General features: G+C 41.2%; 2 protein-coding genes across 3 annotated transcripts; one reads left to right on the top strand and one right to left on the bottom strand.

Moving 5' to 3' along the window:
* Positions 1-4,950: 4,950 nt before the first annotated feature.
* LOC129723533 (AP-2 complex subunit mu) lies at positions 4,951-9,043 on the bottom strand. Its single transcript, XM_055677809.1, has 7 exons — positions 8,844-9,043; positions 7,956-8,242; positions 7,711-7,873; positions 7,379-7,654; positions 6,870-7,323; positions 6,667-6,805; positions 4,951-6,526 (listed from the first exon to the last, which is right to left on the bottom strand). Exons 2-7 carry the CDS (start codon positions 8,130-8,132, stop codon positions 6,419-6,421), a joined length of 1,317 nt encoding a protein of 438 aa, XP_055533784.1. The 5' UTR covers positions 8,133-8,242; positions 8,844-9,043; the 3' UTR covers positions 4,951-6,418.
* A 4,661-nt stretch (positions 9,044-13,704) lies between these two features.
* LOC129724221 (tyrosine-protein phosphatase non-receptor type 4) lies at positions 13,705-19,628 on the top strand. Of its 2 annotated transcripts, none has more exons than XM_055678932.1 (10): positions 13,705-14,363; positions 15,445-16,048; positions 16,109-16,317; positions 16,377-16,529; positions 16,610-16,761; positions 16,834-17,121; positions 17,180-17,811; positions 17,874-18,501; positions 18,563-18,740; positions 18,806-19,628. In XM_055678932.1, exons 2-10 carry the CDS (start codon positions 15,478-15,480, stop codon positions 19,151-19,153), a joined length of 3,159 nt encoding a protein of 1,052 aa, XP_055534907.1. In that variant the 5' UTR covers positions 13,705-14,363; positions 15,445-15,477; the 3' UTR covers positions 19,154-19,628. The 2 variants fall into 2 exon arrangements, with proteins under 2 accessions (XP_055534907.1, XP_055534908.1); XM_055678933.1 differs by having other exon boundaries at positions 13,705-13,931.
* The last annotated feature ends 761 nt before the right edge of the window (positions 19,629-20,389 follow it).

Consider the following 20,389-nt stretch of genomic DNA (forward strand, 5'->3'; position numbering starts at 1 on the left):
ATAAATAGATGTTCTTTACTAAAAACTCTTAAGTTCGTTCAAACCTTTGGACATATTATTTTGGCGACGAGGATCTCAAGAATCCACGAACATGGCAAAAGATAAAGTTGATCAGCAGCCGCAACCGGGAATTCAAGTTATGATTCACAAGATGGCCCAAATTTTACAGCGGATAGCGGTCCAGCAGCGTCAGTATCAAATCCCGCAGCAGATTTTGGAGTCCCTTTTTTTGAACATCATCGAGTTTGTCGTCGACGAAGAAAACGGAGCCGTTGTTGTTTAACCGCGCCCAGGACCTCTTTGAGAACGATGCAGGCCAGCTGAATGATGCGGCGAAGGTGCGTTTACTTCTCCGAAAGCTGGACACCCATTTGCACAGCCACTATCTCAACTACATTCTGTCAAAGCTTCCCAAGGACGTGTAGATTGAAGACACAGTCAAGATTCTCAATAAAGTCCTCGGGCATCAAACGTCAAACGTTCCGGAAGCGGTTCATGTGTCTTTTCACGATTGTTGTTGACCATCTGCCGATTAACACTCAGCAAGCAGAGTGCACTCAACCGCTGTTCAAATATTGTTGACCTCAGCCAGGTTTTCACCCGACGTAATGCGCTGAACGAGCGTTCAATCGTGCATGTTTCCATGGTAGAGCAAGTGCAATTTTAACTGCTTTCTCAGTCGCAGGGAAGAAAGAACGGGCTTTAGCTAGCAGGTCTATAAGATCCAACTCTTCCAAATTCTTACGGCCTGCTCTCATACTGCTGCAATGTTTATACAAAACTTCCACCTCAAAACAAAATTGTCAACTTCATAAAAAAATTCTTCCAACGACAGGCGTGTTACGTTAGCGGGATGTAGCAAGGACAAGGCGTAGGCAGGTACACTATCTTCATCGAACCGTGTTTTCAGTGAGGTTACAAGAGAATCAAGGTAAGGAATTGTCACAGCTCGGTTCCAATACTCCAAGCTAGTTGATGCGGGCGGATTTGCCCGGTACTTTTGCCGCTGCAATATCCTTGGTGGATCAACTGAAAAACCTGTGCAATTCCACGCAACAGATAGCGCGAGCATTTCAATCAATTATTCTTGATCTGGCTGATAATTTACACAGATGTTTCTATGGGCTAAAGATGTCGTTTTGTTCTATTAGAGTTATTGAAAACAAAATTCTGCACCAATGTCAACATTTAGGGGGGGGGGGCAACGACCCCCCTGCCCCTCTCTGGCTACGCCTATGTTTGCTCCTTTCGCACTTTACCGTTTAATAGCGCCTGAAAGTGCTCCTCCGAAAGTCCTCCTAATCGTCCTCTCTGTGCGAAATTTCAACACGTTCGACAACCGTGCGCGGATCCTACAAACGACGGGATAGTGGTCAGAGTCAATGTTTGGTTCTTGAAAAGTTCTCTCATCAGTATCATCCGAAAAGTGCCGACCGTCAATCAGTACGTGATCAATTTCAGAGCAGGCGTTTCCTAAGTGAAAAAAAGCATCCATACACGTTATTTTTTCACAATCCTTTCAGAGTTCTCCCTTCCCGCTTTTTGCATGGAAGTGAACTGTCAAAACACCTCATTATCAGTGGTGGGCACCATTCCGCTAATTCGCTAATTAGCGACGCTAAAATTCAGTTAGCGATTTAGCGATTTCACTAATTTTTGAGCTGGTTAGCGAAACTGTTAGCGTCGCTTAAATTTTGGCCTTCGAAACGCTAATCGCTAATTCGCTAAATTTTGTAGAGAAGCGACAATAGAAATATTTAGAAAAACTGTGAATTGCTGATGGCTTACGTAAATTGCTTCGAAAGATGAACATACTTTAATGCGAAAGTTACTTTTGTCAGTTTTTTACCCTAGAATGGAATTCCAGTTATCGTACAAGGCACTGAAGCACTTTGAAGAACAAGCACTAAGAGTATCTATTTTCAATGCAACCTAAATAACTATTGTTATTCTTGTTTTTACAGAATCAAATATGAATACCTCTACCCTGTGAACCTCTTACTGTAAACAGCTTTAAAAAGTAATTGTTTTCGTTTGTTTAACCAAAAAAGATCAAAGTGATCCAAATCTTACAAAACACGAGCAAAAAATATAGCGATATGGCTATTTACATATTAAAAAGTTAGCGATTAGCGATTAGCGAAAGTTCCGCTAATGTGAGTTTAGCGTTTAGCGATTATTGAGCTAAATTTTCCGATTAGCGACTTAGCGATTAGCGTCGCTAAATTTTCGAATAGCGGTGCCCACCACTGCTCATTATATTTCAAGCGATGGAGGCAAGACTAGAGATCCTCAGAGGGAGAGATAAGCGATGAAAAAACGCTGATTTGGCAACTAGGTTTCACATATCAGAGGTGCCAGATCTCCTCTCAAAGCGCAATGTTCACTAACTTTTTTATTCGGCTCGTTTAACTGATGGTGACGGTGGAAGTCCTGGGGAATAATAAAGTGCATCACAAAAACCGTGAAGGTGTTAAATTTTATGTTTATGTTTAATTTTATATACTTTCATCTTTATTCTGTAAACCATACAAAAAGTTTGTGAACCACCAGTTAAAAATCACTGTGATGAAGCAACTTTAAAGCATTCTTAATTCATGTGCTAGCAATAAAACATGAAAAACGTGTAAAAATAAAAATATTCTTTATTGAACCTTATTGCAATACCTTTCAATGTGTTACCTTTCTTGTTCGTTTGGCTCGAATTTTGACATGTTCGTTTGGCTCACAACACTCCCTTCGCATATCTCTCTTTCTGAGTATTGCTAAGCAAGACAACAAAATCAGTTTATCAGTTAAGGTGACACTCCGTGCTCGAATTTTGTCCAAATTTTACAAGGTAATTTTCTCGAAAATCATTAAGATTACAAGTGTAATGTAAGTGGGCCCTATTTATTAAATGGAAGCTGAGATTTTTACGCTCAAAATCGTCAAGTGACATGAAACCTAACCTGAAAATTGTACAAAAAAAGCAGGACTATGAAAAGACGCCATTTTTGTATGACCGAAAAATAACAAGCAAAATATTGGATCCACGGTGGGTTCGCAATGTAAATGGAGCCCAAAAAAAAAGTCACATACAACCCAGTGCAAAAGCATAGGCGCGTCTAAGGCCTGAAAAAAAAACCACCGTCCCGTTTCACCTTAACGAAAATTGTCAAGGCATCGATTAGTGTCAGTGAAAAAGTGTTTCGGTGAGGTTCATTTTGGTTGAGTGGACTGTTTGTTTTTCTTTCTCGCTTTGAAGTGAAGATCATTTGGTTGGATTTGTCGTCAAATTTAATTCCGTAACCGTGAACGATGCGCGCGATCTATTTCATCTGAGTATAACAGCACGTTACTAGGACGAAAATCTAGTGTATCTGAAAGAGTGCTGCGATCATTGGAAGTGAAAATTGAAAATAATTGGCTGTAATTTTCAAAGAATTTTGCTGGGGAAAATGACTTTAATCAGCACTGACTGGGACTAATTCACGATGAAAAACTTATTTTTAAAGAGCACATTGAGAGTATACAAGCAAAGTGCATCAAATATACGAGATGTTTATATCCTCTCATCAACGGGAATTATAAACTTTGTTTCAAGAATGAACTTTTGATTTACAAACAAATTTTTTTGAACCAGCAATGTGCTGTACCGATCTGGTCAAGTTATAACTTGTTTCGTAAATCTTTTCAACTCTCGATGCACTTCAGTCGCCGTTTTCTCTACCGCTAATGACGATTATTTGGCGCAAAATCAGACATTTATTTTTTTTGTTCACACAACATTTATTTGACACGGCACAAGAATCAGACATTTTCACACAACGAAAAGTATACAACATCACCAGGCTTTCGAATACACCGACTCTTCTATCATTTTCCCCTGATAAAATAATATGCCAGAGCGATTAAGTTAGCTGGTGAAAATATCGCAATCGTTCGTTGGGGAATCCTGTTCTGTGCTCAATGTCCTACTGCGCTGTTTTGCTGCATTAATCCTTGGTTCGCTATTATGTATATGCTCTTTTTGAACGGAGGTAGAAAGAACCGATCAGAGTAACATCTGATTAACAATTTGTGCCGACCGGGTGGATTTACTCTGCTCACAAGTGTGTAGTGTCATTTCTTGCTCTTCCAGCTACTGTGATCTGTTTGTTAATATTCGCGTTGACGGCGTTGCTGGTATTTGCTTAATTTTTGCAGGCGAACAAGAAAGTATGAAATATTTTTGCTTCTCTCACCACGCACATTTTGATAATTAAATATAAAGGTTCGCGTAGATGAGATCAACCTGTAAAGTCTCTTAATACCGTCAACGCGAAACGCATTAATATTAATGTTTATGAAGTGTGCTCTTTCTTGGCTGGCGTTTATAAAAGTTTGTGGTTGTTAAAATGGCTATCTTTGATGTTTTTTGCTTAAGAGCTGTATCAAATCAAGCAAAACTATGAGTTGAATGCATATGAAGCACGTGTTTGCTGCCTACTGGTATCAAGAGCAATATTTTACATCCACACATTCCAACGAAGAGGAGTATTCTGAAGCCTGAACATCACAATGAAATCCTATACGTGCTAAAACGGTTTGTTTACCGTACTTTTCAGCTTGGTTCATCACATTTTGGATACATCAAAATCTACCAACCGACCAAAAAATATTTTTTCAATAGTAACTATTTAAAAAAATATGTTAAAAAATTATGTTCTGGGGCATTGAAAAATCTGAAAAAAAAATCTTAATTTTTTTTTATAAAATTTCGAAACGCTTTTGAAAATTTGGAGCTCGTGTTATTTTCATTTCAGAAGATATCAGTCAGATTTTTTTACGCGGATTTCCAAATTTGCAGTAATCCGAAGGCGATTCCTGTGATAACTGTATACTAACCGTGTCACACAAATTCAAGTGAAAAAGATTTTGCTTGGGTTGAAGCCCATAATATTCTTTCAAAAGAAAATAACTGCGAACTTCAACAACTATGTTCATCAATTTATTCCATCGTATGTCGTTTTTTGTCTGATAATTTAATAGATCCATAGCATAATTATTCAATAGCATCATATATGAGGATGTACAGCATCCCATGTTGCGATTCCCTCTGCTTAGGGATGTTTTTTTTTTCTTTTTTCGAACGGCAATATGCACTCGCACGCAGCAGAACGAATGGGCCAAAATAGTGCTGTTTCGAATAAGAGCGAATAAATCGACGACGCCCAGGTGTATCCCATGCATTAGAAAAAACGTTACATTTGGCTTAACTTTGCATCGTTTTCTACGTGAATTTAGATTACTATGTAAACGTAAGGTGATAATCCAATCTAAAATCTGCAGCTGTTGATATTATGGTTCACGGCCGTCGTTCACGTTTGATCTTTTTTTATTTCTTCACATTTGTTTCGAATGATTGTGAGTTTTTGTTTTCCAGCTTTTATTTACTAGTTGCTTCGATTGTGTCGGCTGGTGTAAAACTTAACAGCAATATTACACTTGATTTAGTTGAAGTTTTGACATACAGTTACTATCAGCACATTTTTTTGTTCGAGGATAACGCAGCGTTGGCAGCGCTTGAAAAGAGTATATATGGCTCACGGTTACAGCGATACGGCTATTTGCGCTACTGCACGTTGCTTTTTATTTCTTTTTGTACAATTTCATGTTTCGATTCGCCATTATTTCTTATTGTATTTAATTTTTTCTATAATTCGCTGGTTAGGAACCAACAGTTGAGCGGATGAAAGGCAAAAAAGTAAATGGAATGGATAGTGTGTGTGAAACAATAGTCAATGCCTGATGGGTAAATCATGCTCTTTATATATACAGATCAAGACACAGTAGTAACAAGTTGGACAAAATAAACTTTTTTGCGTATTTGAGATTCTGAACTATTTGACAAATCGGACAAGCTGTAACATAGTGAAAATGGAAAGCATTCATTTGCTATTCGCTAGCGTACAGTTTAATGATATTTGCAAATACTCTAGAATAGCATCATTTATCCAATAATTCCTAATGATCTACATTTATTCGGTTTCTTTTTGGGTGGAGCTAAATGTATTAATATATTTTTTTTAAATTCTTGTAATACAGTCCTAAAACAGGAATAAGGAGCTTTTCGTTTTTATAAAGATATTAGATAACTATGGGTCCAATATTTTCTTGTTTATATGCATACATATTTCACAATAAATTGTCTCACAATCAATGCAAATGTTTGTATATCTATCGGTTCAATTTTTGTAACCTCGAATGACAGTTGTACGAAATTCGATTTCCGATGAAAATTCGTTTAAACTTATACCATGATAGATAGTTATTATTGAACAATGTAATAGTAGTTGTCTTATATTCATTCTCAATTCGTTCCTATCAATATTACTAGAATACCACGAATATCGAGTCAGTTGGTGAAGCAGGTGATAGTCGATGCAAAATGTTCTTAGCATCGTGTTTCGTACAGTCCGCTGCGCCCGATGTATCGCACCCATTTAATAACGTCATGGTCGGAGTAGTTCAGTTTAGGCTCAAACACCTTCAAATAGCGCACCTGAGAAGAGCAATTTATGGCATATTATTACTTACTGCCATAGAAAATAATCTACTAATATTTCCTTTATTTTCAAATAAAAAATGAAGTCAAAGGCTTAGAACAATGTTTTGCACCTAATTCTCACCCGAGCAACCTACCTTAAAGCCAGATGGCGCGAACGGAACCTCAAAGTTCATTGAAATCGGAGGCCGTGTCCATTTTTTCTTCGTATCCGTTTCCAGCAGCTCAATCTCAGCAGATAGTTGCGTTTCCTTCATACCAGCCATTCGTTTTATTCTGAAAAAAAAATATATTCAACAATTAGTTTATCTAGTTCCCCTCAGTGGCAGGCCGAACTTACTTCCACACGATCGCATTCTCGGATGCCTTATATTTTGCCTTGCCCTTCAAGCAGATCAACTGCACTCCGGACGTGTTGAGCGGTGTTGGAATCTTTACCTCTATCTTCTGCCCTAGCAGTGATGGCTTAAAGTTCGATTTGAGAACAACTTTAACCTCCATTTTCGTGCGTCCAACCTCCCGCACCAGAGGGATCACCCGGAATGGCAACGAAATGTCCTTTGTCGTACGGTAGCGCATCAGCTCGAACTCACCGTCCGGAGGGATGAAGCTAATCGAGTGCTCCGTTTCGAATTTACTCAATTTTACGCATTGATGAAACTGGCAGTCGTCGATTACAACTACCGGTTTGCCCGAGCGTGAAGCCTCGTTGTCTGCGTTGCCTGAAATGCCACTACGCCCCTTGGCTTCCATAACTATTTTGTCGTTGATTCCAAACTTACATTCCGGCATACCTGAAAGTTCCCTAAGTTAGAAAGCCGCACTTAATCAACCAAAGCCGTCACTCACCCGAAAGGTATGACTTCATCACCACCTTGCCAGCTACGTGAGCGGACAGAACCTGCCCCTGCGGACTCATGAGCAGGTTAACATATTCAAGCACATCAAGGAATAGTTCGTTGCGACGATATTTGATACCCTCGCGGCGCCAACCAATCTGACCCGTCACCTGCGAAGTAATCTGCGCCTGTTCTTCCTTCGTCGCAGTCTTTACACCCTGCTGGGTGATAAAAGTTTTCAAAACTCCAGTATCCGAGTTCTGCGGATAGCCAAAATCAAGAATTTCTAAAAAACAGGAAAATAAGAATTACATGTTACAGCAACCTATGTAAACAAAGTACCGTCCAACAGTTCGTAGATAAGCACAAAGTTATTTTTGATATTTTCCTCCGAAATCTTGCCAAAATATGATTGCATCACGTCGATTATCTTCAGCAGAAACTCAAACACCATAGCAGCATTCACATTTTGCTTTGTGACTGCGGCTAGCCAAATATTTGCTCGCTGTGGAAAATGCGAAAACAGAATAACGAAACAAAACTGTGAAAAACAACCTTCAGCGCATGCAATGCCACTAGAGACGCACCTTGATGTGAAAGAAGCTCGTTCTGGCGATGTTCGTCACCGGCGATCGGACCTGCTGCCGGGCATGGATCACGTTCACCCGGAACGCATCGACCGCGTTTCGTCCGATGTCATCACGGTACACGCGAGATATCAGCACTTCCCCCTTATGATTGTAAACAAAAAGTCCGCCGATCATTTTCTTCTGCTACGCCTTCCGATTCGATCGGAAGGTTCCTTTCGGTACCGTCCAGTGTGCTTCCAACGACGTCGATGAATTTATTCGCTGGGTTCAGTTTCAAAGGACAGCTGAAAATAGTACGAAGAATAAGTTAAAAAGGAAAAAACGCCCACTTACAACTCAGCGTCATAATAAACGACGATAAGAAAATTACTGTCAATGGGACTACTTGCAGAAGTAGCATAACGAGCAATTGAAATTCAAGTCACAGGATGATGAGAGTGTGGAGGGTCGCGGCGATCGAAGCAATGCATGTAGGGAGCATTATCAAACTTCCTGTGTGCTTGCTTCGCTTTTTTGGTAATGCTACTATAATCAATTACTGGATTGTGGTATTTTATTTGATGCACCCAAATGGTTATCGATAATCAATACTTTCTTTTCAATGCACATTCACTATTTTCGGACGGACCTAGATAAGATTCTGCTTTTAAGATCCAAAAGCAATTTACGATAGTTTGATTTGAAAGATTACAACTACGCTTATCAACATAAATTTCACTGTGACATTTTAGCCCAAAAATAAGCCGCATTTCTTTGCACCACCAGACAAATGTGCAACCGCAAAAGAAAAAAATGTCTTCCATCTCCATGCAATCAATGGACCAGATTTTGTCACTTTACATTTAGCGCTAATCGATGCAAAGAAGCGAATTCATGCAATCGTACCTTTTGAACGGTAGTCAGAAGTAACGAGTGCAATACCCTGCAGTAGCGTTTACTTCATTTTCAACTGAAACTAATCGAAAAACAACACTACATCAGAGAAAATCAAATTTTCTTCGTCAGACTTTTAGCGTAATGAAATTAAATGACCAAAATGACACAATCAAATTTTCATTCCGTTACGCAGCCACTCTCGGGTGACGTTTGAAGTCAATCACTGACAGCTTGACAGAGCCTGGACGCACACGGAAAAAAAATCAGAGCCGATGCACAGAGAAAAATGTAGGGGCAGTTCTACAAATATTCTTAAACTTGTTCTTTTAAATATTTTTATATTAAATACTTCTAACCAAAATGAACTGCCCAGTTTAAAAGTGCAACTATGCGGAAGTGTGCCTGAGAGTGATTGTTGTCACTTGATCTATTGAAGGCCCGAATACACACACGGCGTGGCAACGCCTTCCTGACGAAAATTGTCTTCTTGCTTCTTGAAACCTTCTATTGTGCCTTCTAGCATCTACCACCTTCCCGTGTGCTAACCTTCTTGTCGTCATGCCACCCAATTCATGTTTGTTTATGTTTGTTGGAAGAAAAAATATGTTGCCTCTTCTAGAATCACCAGCAGGCGAAAAATGATACAACACGGCGTTGCCAGCGCCTTCGTCAAAAGAAGGCGACACAAGACCGTGTGGAAGGCACAATACGTCTACACGGAAGGCAGTCAAGCACACAGCCGAAGGCGGCGAACGGCTACCTCCTTCACTAGAAGGCACAGATAGAAAGTTCTGGATGAAAGGCCTTAAATTCGCCAAGTATGACGTTTTTTGTTTTTTTTTTTTTTTTTAACTAAAAGGCCCGAATACACACACGGCGTGACAACGCTTTCCTGACGGAAATTGTCAGTACCTTCTTGAAACCTTCCAGTGTGCCGTCCAGCATCTGCCACCTTCCACTCGTCTACACGGAAGACGCAATCACACCGCCGCCGTGTTCTTTTCATTATTCACAGGGGATGCAGCAGACTTATAATCCATTCTACAGTTGATGGAGGGCCGCTCGGCAAGATTACCTGGTTCATCACTCTCTTGGTCTTCCTTGTCAGCGTTAAGGAATTCGGTCTCTTCGGTATTCTGCTTATGATGGCCAGTTATTCTCATGTGTATGTCCGCAACTCGACACTTCTCACAAAGCTCATGCCCAAGCTTGGTGAAGTGAATTTTCGTGTCACATAGAATCCGGTTACAGTAACTGTTCGCTAACTGGGTGCTGTTTAACTGCCCAGTTAAAAAGCAGATGAAAGTCAAAAATCAGCATTTGGCATATTGCTGACAAAACGAGATAGGGGCACATGAATAGTGAATTGAGATTGATTTTTTCAGTTCAATGGATTTTGGTTGTCATCACACATGCGATCCCCTAGATGTTCATCTATTCGTTCCCAGGTCAAATAAATGTTTTATGAAAAGATCATGTTTCCAGGCAACGGTAAGTGCATATAAAGCACACGCAAGGCTAATAATTTATTTTTCCTCATTTTATGTTCATCAGTCAGGATTCTTAGTGTATTTGTTTAAAACATTTTCAAATTTTCGCTGAGAGTTTTGCCTACCCGCATGAACAAAAACTATAAACGGATTATAGTCCAGATGGTTTTACGATAACCCACATGGTCGTGACTATACCCCGAACTAGTTGTTAGGCACGTTTTATGGTTATTGATTATGCGGGTAGCGCCATTACATCGAAATCCCCCTCAATATTCGACGACATTTGAAATGTCAGCCCAGTTAGCGAGCGACATTCGTTAACTGGGCTAGGCCCTCAGCCCAGTTAGCGAACGAACAGTGTATAATAAGAATAACTGCACGTTTCTCTCGATTCAGTTTCGCGCCGAGGTGTGAATTTCTCGTGCATCTGCTTGCAAGTTAAATCCGACGGTAAATAACGCACATTTGGCACGTGCTCTCTTCTGTAATGCGAAATCGTCAGACCATAGGAGAGAACGTCCAGCTTAACGGCCTCCACGAGTGGGTTAATCGGGACCTCTTTCGAGTCGTTTTTTAATCTAAATAATTCTTTGTCTTCATAAGCTCTGTAGATAATATTGCTTAAAGTGGATAATGCAAATAAATTAAACTTGAAATTTTTCAAAGTATTGGACAAACATACTTGCTGTTCCATCGGTAACCCAACGTATTCAAGAAGAAACTTGAACAAACTTGAATCGCTGATTTGTTACCATCTAGATCAGCGGTTCTCAACCTTTTTTTGTTCGCGTACCCCTTGGCGATATTTTACATATCGATTGTACCCCCTGGCTTGGAATGCTTTCGCAGAGTGGGAGAGAGTAGTGATAGATCATGTTGCGTTAGTCTTGTTTAGGTTTCAAATTAAACTATGGTTTCGTTGATTGCTACAGTCATGTTTTAAGAGCAAAATTGAAAAACAAATGAAGTATTTTAGAGAAAAATTGCTTTGTCCGCCATTACTGATTTTTCTTTCGCGTACCCCCTAAAATCTTTCGAGTACCCCCAGGGGTACGCGTACCCCAGGTTGAGAACCGCTGATCTAGATGGTAAGCTTATGTATATGATTTTTTGAAATCAGAACCGGAAATATCAGGTTCGACGCGTCGGCGTTTAACGTTCTGGCCAAGGCTATGTTGAAGTATGAAGGCTCTCTTTTTGTCCAGGGGAAGTTTCCAGTATGCTTCATTCAATTCCGTTCTTCTTGCTTGAGAAATCTGTGTAGAGCAGGCGAAGTTACATTTACAATTTGTCGGGATCACATTGTGTTATTCTCTTCTTTTTTTTTTCAAATATCGCAAATGTTCCGTTGCGCGTTTCGTAAGTGATTTGCCTGGAACCTGTAGTGTAACTGCATCTTCTGGTACACTTCCACTTGTACTGCCATATTCAGCGATCAACTCCATATCCGAATTCGAATTCTGGACCGAGAATCGCGACCTTTGACTGATTATGAAGAAAAATTTTTTTCGAGTGACTAGTCGCATACTAAGCTGGAGGTACGTCAAACGGTTGTGGAAACAATGAAAAAAAAAATCGCTGTTTCTACAACAAAATGACGTTAGTAACATAACTTTAGTTCTTAATCCTTTATGCACAAATCATGCATTTGGCAATTTACTGTGATCATGTTAACACATTATGTACAGATCAGATTGTTGAAATTCGATCGAACGGTTATTTAACAAATGTTATTGGAAAAACCCCGTACTGAAAATTTTACTCGCTGACGCATACGTCAGTCTGCGAGATTACGGTAGTAATTTCTTCGAACTTAAAACATGTCTTCACATTTGGCATCCCTGTCATAACAGTATTGACCATTTTAAGAACTGACAGGTGTTACGGATCCTGCTGATATTGATGCTGCTTTTACTTGCTTTATGTCAACGGTTCCGAGCTTTCTGTCAAAATTTCATTCATGAATTGAGTTCAGAAACGTCTCGTAAACTAGGACAGGACGTGACAAGTGGCTTCTAGTTATTCTTCTTTTCGTTCAAAATTGCCCTCATGAAACATTGTGATTTTTCGGCACGACGCTTGCCAGTGTTTCCAAAAATGTTTAATTAGCAAAATATAAATATCAAGGATTTTCCAAGTTCTGGATTTCAATTTTAATTAATTAATTTGATAATGCTAGTTCAATTGATTAGAAGATATATGTTAAATTTATTTGAACCAGCCATAATTTCAACTCATTTTGGGTTCCTCTTGCTTTTCATGAAATGAATCTGCTACTGTTTATCATACGTAGTTTCAAATACATGAATAACATTTCGAATGTTGATTTTTATAGACATTACACAGTATAGTGTATGAAAAAGTTTCAAAAAATCGTTGAACCAAAAGCTGTTCATACACTTGGTAAGCAAAAACAGTGTGAACAAAAAATACCGATAGTTTTCGCAGCACGGCCAACCGTAACGATTGTGATTTTTGGTTTCTCTTGTCACGTCCTGTCCTAGCTCGTAAAATGATGTATTAATGTCACTTTTTGCTCTGTCAGGGTTATATTTCACTTTCACAAGTAAAAACCAAATCAATATCAACAGATTTGTCAGGCCCGCATAAACAATAACCATAAAACGTGCCTAACACCTTGTTCGGGATATAGTCCCGACTGTATGGGGTATCGCTAAACCATATGGATTATCATCCGTTCATGGTTATTGATTATGCGGGAGGCCAATAGATGGTGAATCTAGTTTTGCTAGAACATAGATTTTGAAACTCAATATTCGTGCAATGAAACCGATTTTAGGGCTGTCTATTTTTGTATACAAAATGCTTTAAAGGACAAAAAGGGATATGGTGGGACGGAAAACCCCTGTTGCTGTAGTTGCCTAATAATTTTCTCGCCAATTATTTTTCTTGAACCATCAAACAAACAAAATGTTAACAGGAAGGACGGAAAAAAGGGTTTTCATTTTGTGAAACATAAATGTGAGAAAAGGCAATCTCGTATAACCAATCCAGCTTTTCACGAGCGATAACGTCAAAATGGGCTGCGTGCACTGTCCGCTCGTGGAAAGCAGGATAACCCTAAACTAATGATAATTCATATTGTTTAACGATAACTCACTGTATGAGAGATTATATCATGAACTAATTGTTAGGCACGTTCTATGGTTATTGATTATGCGGGATGCGTGACTGGTGAACGTAACAATTAAAAACAAATCCCACTATAAGCGAGGAATATTTTTGATGTTTTACTTCAGTGTAAGAAACTTCAGCATACCGTAAAACGACCGGTCTACAGCGACCACCGGTGTGTCAGCTGTCATTGATCATCGTCCTGTCATCATCAACTCGCACACAAGCATAACGCGACAACAGCAGTCATCCAGTGAGCAAAAAAGTCTCTGTACGCCCCTTTTTCGTAGACATTCGGTCGGTCGTCCGCTGTGATTTATTGCAAATTTCTTTTCAAAAAGTGTATTTTTCTCAGCTAAACTAGTGCCACATCCTTAATAACGCTTAGTAATACTAGATTCGCGAATAGTTGAACGGTTTCATGCAGTGCTAGCTGTGTTTTCCGCTTTTTCTGCACATCCTGTCTATGGTTAGCATTTTTTTCCTTGTCTCGTTTTGTTCTACTTTGGCTGGCTGTTAATCGTGTTGAATCCCCCAAAAAGGGTCATTTTCGCTCGTGCGTGTTTTGGTTTTTATTCGTTCAATCATTGGCGACCCGCTCGGCACAACAGAAAATCACCGTTAACCGTGCGGGGTATTGTATGCCAGAAACTAGTTACGCATACTACCTGTTAGCTGCTTATTAACCGAAAGCTGTTCTGCGAGATAGTCTTTTTTTTTTGCTTAATCCTGCACCTGCATTGCCGGGACGAACGTAAGCGTTGGATTACTCATCGTGTTGATGCTGCTGAGTGCGGAGATTTTTTTTCCATCTCGCTTGTGTTTGTGTGCTGTTAAGCTCGCGCAATAAATCCATCAACAAGCGGACCGATATCTACTGCCTACTGCTGCTGCTGGAACGGTAAGGAGGCTGACACTTATTAATCTTGCTCATATTTCATCGATCCGTGTGCGAGAGTGTTGACCCTATCGCGAACTCAAGAGGAATGTGACATTCACTGTATCATCAATGTGTCCTGCTACTACTCCCACACAGTTAATAACAGCCGTTTGATTTAAGACTAACTTTAAAAGTGTTAAATAAATTTTTTTCTGCATCTCAGAAAACGTTTTATAAAAGGTATTGGACCTCGATAGCTGTGCCAAAGTCAAATGGATTTTGATGTTTTCCATTTAAGATTCAAGGTCGAATCAAGTGCGCGCACGCCTTGCACAGACGTCAAGAGCAGGCATCAATTGCCTACAGTGACATCCTTGGAAGTAAAAAAGGAAACGGTCAGCGAAAAACATGTCGCGGTCGACGGTCCGATGCTTATAAGAAGTTTATTGTTTACTAGAAGCCAATATTTATTAGAAAGTGATGATACCCAACGTATAGCAATGATCGAGCAATTTGTCCGAAGCAGGGGTGCCCGCAACGCCTTGAACACCACCTTCTAACTTTTTCCTAAAGAGTCGGTATTTGAAGCTCCATTTAGTAGTACCTTTTGAATGCTTGGAACTAAATGAATTTGTTTACTTTCTACTCAATCGAACGTAAAACCTGCCTGCGCTACATTACTTTACATAATTCCTTAAGCACACCGAAGTGTGACGATCCAGATATGCCGGATAGCAGCGTGTTGCTAGAATTGTCAAGAAATAGTTGCAAAGAAAAAAGAGTGAAAGAGTGAAATCCATAGGCTGTTGATAAGGCATAGCATTTTTTGTCGTAACCTCTAGTTGAAAATAATCTAAAAGAAAGATCGATACACCAAGATGCTGACTCATATTTCCTTGAAAGTGTACCTTTACGATAATGACGACCACAATGGAAGCCATTCATGTTTAACGATAAACATGTTTAACGAACACCAAAAGCAATGCGTTTGAATTCGTCAATTCTAAGAAACGAAACTTGTCCGTGAAAACATTTCATCATTATAAATATTTTTTGCTTCAGTTTCTTAACTAAAATTTAATCAAATATTGTCTTATTTCAGCTCTTTTCGGTGCGATAACAACGATGGCCAGCGATGCTTGAGCGGGTCCGATTGGGTGGCTTCAGTGGTTCGTACAAAGTAAGAAGTGCCGAGCTGGCGCGCGACAGGAAAGTCCCAACCAAAGCGGTGACCGTTCTGTTTCTCGATGAAAGCACCCACACCTTCCAGCTAGAGAAGAAGGCGAAGGGAGCCGATCTTCTCGAGCAGGTCTTCCGGCATCTGGAACTTACCGAACGGGACTACTTTGGGCTGCAGTTTCAACCAAAATGTGGTACAGGCACAAGCGGAAACAGCTCTACCAGCGGAGTAAATGGCGGTAACAGCGTCAAGAGCAGTAGTAACTCGGAATCGGCAACAGCGGGTTCGGGCCGATGGTTGGATCCGAACAAACCCTTTCGGAAACAATGGAATTCTGTGCGCCTCTCGGGGGACTCCAGTCCGACGCTTGCCTTCCGGGTAAAATTTTATGTAACCGATCCGAGCCGATTACACGAAGAGTATACGAGATACCAGTTCTATCTGCAGATAAAACGGGATATTTTTCAGGGCAAACTGCCAGTAGGTTTAAATACCGCCTGTCTGCTCGCTAGTTACACAGTGCAGTGTAAGTGTGCCCTTTTATTATTGCCTAACAAAAATAGCCAGTACGATTGATTGTTTACAGCTGAGCTGGGCGACTACAATCCTCTGGATCACACATACGGATATCTTAGTGAAATGCAGCTGCTGACTGAGCAGAACGAAGAAACCGAACGGCGGATATCAGAACTGCACAAGCTTCACCGGGGGCAGTTACCGGCGGATGCCGAATATAACTATCTCGAGCATGCCAAACGGTTAGACATGTACGGAATAGACTTTCACAGAGCGACGGTATTTACTTTTTGTAGCCACACAACAATTTAAATAACTAACCGTGGGTTTTTTTTCAGGATTCAACCGGTAAAGAACTGAATCTGGGCGTTTCGTCCATAGGATTGCTAGTCTACCAAAATGGTATTCGCGTCAATACCTTTTCCTGGTCTAAGATGGTTAAGGTGTCATTCAAACGAAAAGATTTCTTCATTCAACTGCGACGTGAACCGGTAAGTTGCTCATATCCGAAGCAATAGCTGTTAAAACACACTAATTTTTTTCACTTCACCTTCACTGCAAATCCGGATAGTCGGAAAACTACGACACGCTGCTCGGTTTCAGTATGGGTTCACATCGTAACGCGAAAACACTATGGAAAGCGTGTGTTGAGCATCACTCGTTTTTCAGACTGCAAAGACCGCACCGTTCACCGCGATTCCTGCCATTAACCTTAGGTTCTAAGTAGGTGTTCCTTATAGTACTCCAAACAAGATAAGATTTTATTCAAGCAAGCGATTTTTTTTTGTTGATTAGATTTCACTATTCCGGCCGCACCGAGCTGCAAGCCGTCCAGGAGAGCAGAGAGCGTGGCAAGGTTGCCAAAATTTTTATACGGTCACCGAGCAAACGATTGCTGTGTCCTTCCCAGCCACAGTCCCCACTGTTGAACGGATCCAGCAACGAAGGCAGCAATGGAAATGGCGCGAGCAACAAGAACCAACTATCGCTTCTATCGCTCACGAAAGCCACCCGTACGTACGATAAAGTTACTTCGAAAACACCATCGATTCCACGGAAGGCCTGGGAACAGCAGGGCGATGAGTAAGTTACAATTTTTCTAGTTAACGGAAAGTAATTACTAATGAATAATTATTTGTAGTCCTACTTTCATCGAACACTGCGGTCGAACGTACGACGCCCAGATTCCGAACATGTTCGACTCGCCGCCAGCGTACAATGGCATCAACAATCCGGAAAACACCGTCCCCAACGAGGAGGGACTGGTCACTATCCGGCTGGCGGCAGACGAACAGGGACGCTTCGGTTTCAACGTGAAGGGTGGCGTCGATCTTAACCTTCCGGTACAGGTTTCACGGGTGGCACCGCACACACCGGCAGACAGAAGCACGCCGCGGATCTGCGAGGGCGATCAGCTGGTGATGATCAACGGGCGCGATGTGAGCACCATGATGCACGAACAGGTTGTGAATTTAATACGAGCTTCCCGACAAGGGGGTGAGCTGATGCTCACGTTAAAACCGAATGCCTTAGTCGACTATACGGAGGAGGAACCACTGTATCAGTACGTTCCAGAGGAGAATGATATGCGGGGAGAATTGAACGGCGATCAGCTGTTTACACAATCGCTGCTTTTATTGAGCGACGGATTGGCGTCCGGCTCTTTGCTGGCGCAGTACGAACAATTGTACAGGAAAAATTCTGACCTAGCTATCACGGAAGCTAGGAAGAATGAAAACATGAATAAAAATCGCTATCGTGATATTTCGCCTTGTGAGTATGATAATTAGAATCGTTTTTATTAAAAACACTATCGAACGTTTACTTTTTTTCAGACGATTGTACCCGTGTAGTACTGCTGAATGCGGAAAGCGGTGACTACATCAACGCAAACTACGTCAACATGGAAATCCCGCCAACGGGGACAATCAATCGGTACATCGCAACCCAAGGGCCGCTCTCGACTACTGTCAACGATTTCTGGCGAATGGTTCAGCAGGAAAGCAGCCACTTAGTGGTAATGCTTACCACCGTGATGGAACGAGGTCGCCCCAAATGCCATCAATACTGGCCATCGGCCGACGAGGAACCGCTAGCCCTGTCGGAAGGGTTTTCCATCAAATGCATCACCGAGAAACCGGACGAAACGGGAAGTTTCGTGTTTCGAGATCTAGTACTGACCGATGAAAAGACAGCCGAGATTAGAACTATTCAGCACATGCAGTATCTAGCCTGGCCCGATCATGGTGTTCCTGCTAATCCGGAACTGTTCCTTCAGTTTACCGAAAAAGTGCGGGCCGCTCGAAATACCACCCTTTTACAGGAAATCGAAGCCAGCTTGAAAAACGTAAAACTACGAACGATGGACGAGAACGGCGGGTTGGATATGTCCGAGCGACGCATCGTTCACACCGATAGCGACGAAAGTCCGAATGATATGCCATCCTCAACCTCGGTGCATCAGTACGTTAACTGTGATTGATCATTCAAATTCAAATGATTGCAATTAATCACTTCGTTTTAGATACATCAGCGCTGCCAATCCACCAATTATTGTTCATTGTTCCGCTGGTATCGGACGAACGGGCGTGTTAATCCTGATGGACACCGCCTTGGCACTGATGGAGGAAAAGGAGCCAATCTATCCGTTGGACATCGTACAGGCTATGCGAGATCAACGCGCCTGCATGGTGCAAAATGTGGTAAGTAACCGTAATAGAATTCGTAAGTTTTACTTCAAGTTTTAACAACCCTCCACTTTTCACAGAGTCAGTATCGTTTCGTGTGCGAATGCATTTGTGCAGCTTACAAAAATATGATAACCAGAGAGACAGCGGAATCGAAGCCGACTTTAGCCGGGGTCAAAACTCCGACTACCACGACTTTGAAGTTCGTTGCCACTACCAATGGTGCTGGGGGAGGTTTGGTGGGTAATTCTTCTTCCGGCGAGGAAGACACATCGCCCATCGATGATGAATCAAGGGCAGGCAGAAAGGCACCACTAGCCGTAGCGACTACTAGTCTGACGACGACACCGACCACCAATAACATTACGCCAACCAACAGCAATGAGGAGACACCGAAACCTACGGCCAGCGTGAACGTTAGCACTTGATTAGAAACCGTGGTCTAGGTTCCGACCTAGATTTATATATTTTTGACGAAAAAGGATTTTAACCGTATGTTTAAGTTCAATATTTACGTAATCGTATTATCCCCGTGTCTTGTCCGTAGATTTACGACTGACAGTTACATATTTATGAAAAGCTATTCCTAGTTTGCCCCCAACAGTAATTATCACAAACAAACACACACACATAATCGTATACTCCTAAGTGGTTGTAACAACAATTTTCATAAGATTATTCTAGCAGTGTTAAATACATTAAATACGAATCGTCATTATCACTTTCAATCGATTAGTAGAGTAAACTCAAGTAGACTGTAATTACACAGCTGTATGTAGGTTCTCAATCCGGTGTATGTTTCCTCTGATTATTTACGTTAGCAGCCAGAAGCCATTTTTTCGTAACTCCTACAATCGACTTTTCAGCTCCGATTTGATGTTAATATAAATCTTTGCGTATTAAGACGTGTTTTTTATGTTTGAAGAAGTTTTCCGTTGGTGACCTCTATTTCACTAACCTTACTATTCTAAAAGCTAAATTCTGCGTATAAAGTGCTCTCCCGTCTAAGCAAAGCAAAGCCTAGGTGCTACATTCCGATTCGGAACTCGACCTTCTGTTTTATTATACACAGACTTTGCAGCCAACTGTTAAGTGTACAGGACAATTGCGGGGCTAGCGCTACGATCCTACTGACACTAACAGTCTCTCCCGAGCCGGGACTCGAACCTACGACGACTGGCTTGTTAGGCCAGCATCGTACCTCGAGACCAGCTGGGTCTCCCGTCTATTGTTCATAATATTGAGACCGTTGGCTAGATTCTGGATAAGTTTCAGGAAGGCAACCTGCAAACCCATCATCTGTTTTTGAATTTCAAGGTGGCGTACGACTTAGTCAAGCGAAATACGCTGTGACTGAGAATGATAGAAAAATTTTCCGACGAAATTGATTAAGCTGATTCGGATGACGCTGGATTAACAGTATTAACACCAGTCGCTTTCGTCATGTTGGATGGACTCAAGCCAGAGGACGCACTTTCAAACCTTCTGCTCAACATTGCCTTGGAGGGAGCAGTATGAAGAGAAAACGTGAAAAGCACGGCACCATCCACACAAAGGGGCTTATCACGGGAGTCATTTCACGGTGAAGTGACAACCGTAATAGGCACGGTGAAAGTGATTGTGGCGATCTCGATTGGTAACCCTACCAACTCGCCTCGTTATAA

Source organism: Wyeomyia smithii, chromosome 2, assembly GCF_029784165.1.
Source record: "Wyeomyia smithii strain HCP4-BCI-WySm-NY-G18 chromosome 2, ASM2978416v1, whole genome shotgun sequence".
Taxonomy (NCBI): Eukaryota; Metazoa; Arthropoda; class Insecta; order Diptera; family Culicidae; genus Wyeomyia; species Wyeomyia smithii.

Excerpts from the sequence above, each read along its gene's own strand:
- LOC129723533 (XM_055677809.1), bottom strand. The coding sequence starts at position 8,132 with ATGATCGGCGGACTTTTTGTTTACAATCATAAGGGGGAAGTGCTGATA. Across the intron at positions 7,655-7,710 it reads TATCTACGAACTGTTGGACG|AAATTCTTGATTTTGGCTAT; the intron begins GTACTTTGTTTA and ends CCTGTTTTTTAG. Across the intron at positions 6,527-6,666 it reads TCGCGCCATCTGGCTTTAAG|GTGCGCTATTTGAAGGTGTT; the intron begins GTAGGTTGCTCG and ends TGCTCTTCTCAG.
- LOC129724221 (XM_055678932.1), top strand. The coding sequence starts at position 15,478 with ATGCTTGAGCGGGTCCGATTGGGTGGCTTCAGTGGTTCGTACAAAGTA. Across the intron at positions 16,530-16,609 it reads TTCAACTGCGACGTGAACCG|TCGGAAAACTACGACACGCT; the intron begins GTAAGTTGCTCA and ends AAATCCGGATAG. Across the intron at positions 17,122-17,179 it reads TGGGAACAGCAGGGCGATGA|TCCTACTTTCATCGAACACT; the intron begins GTAAGTTACAAT and ends AATTATTTGTAG.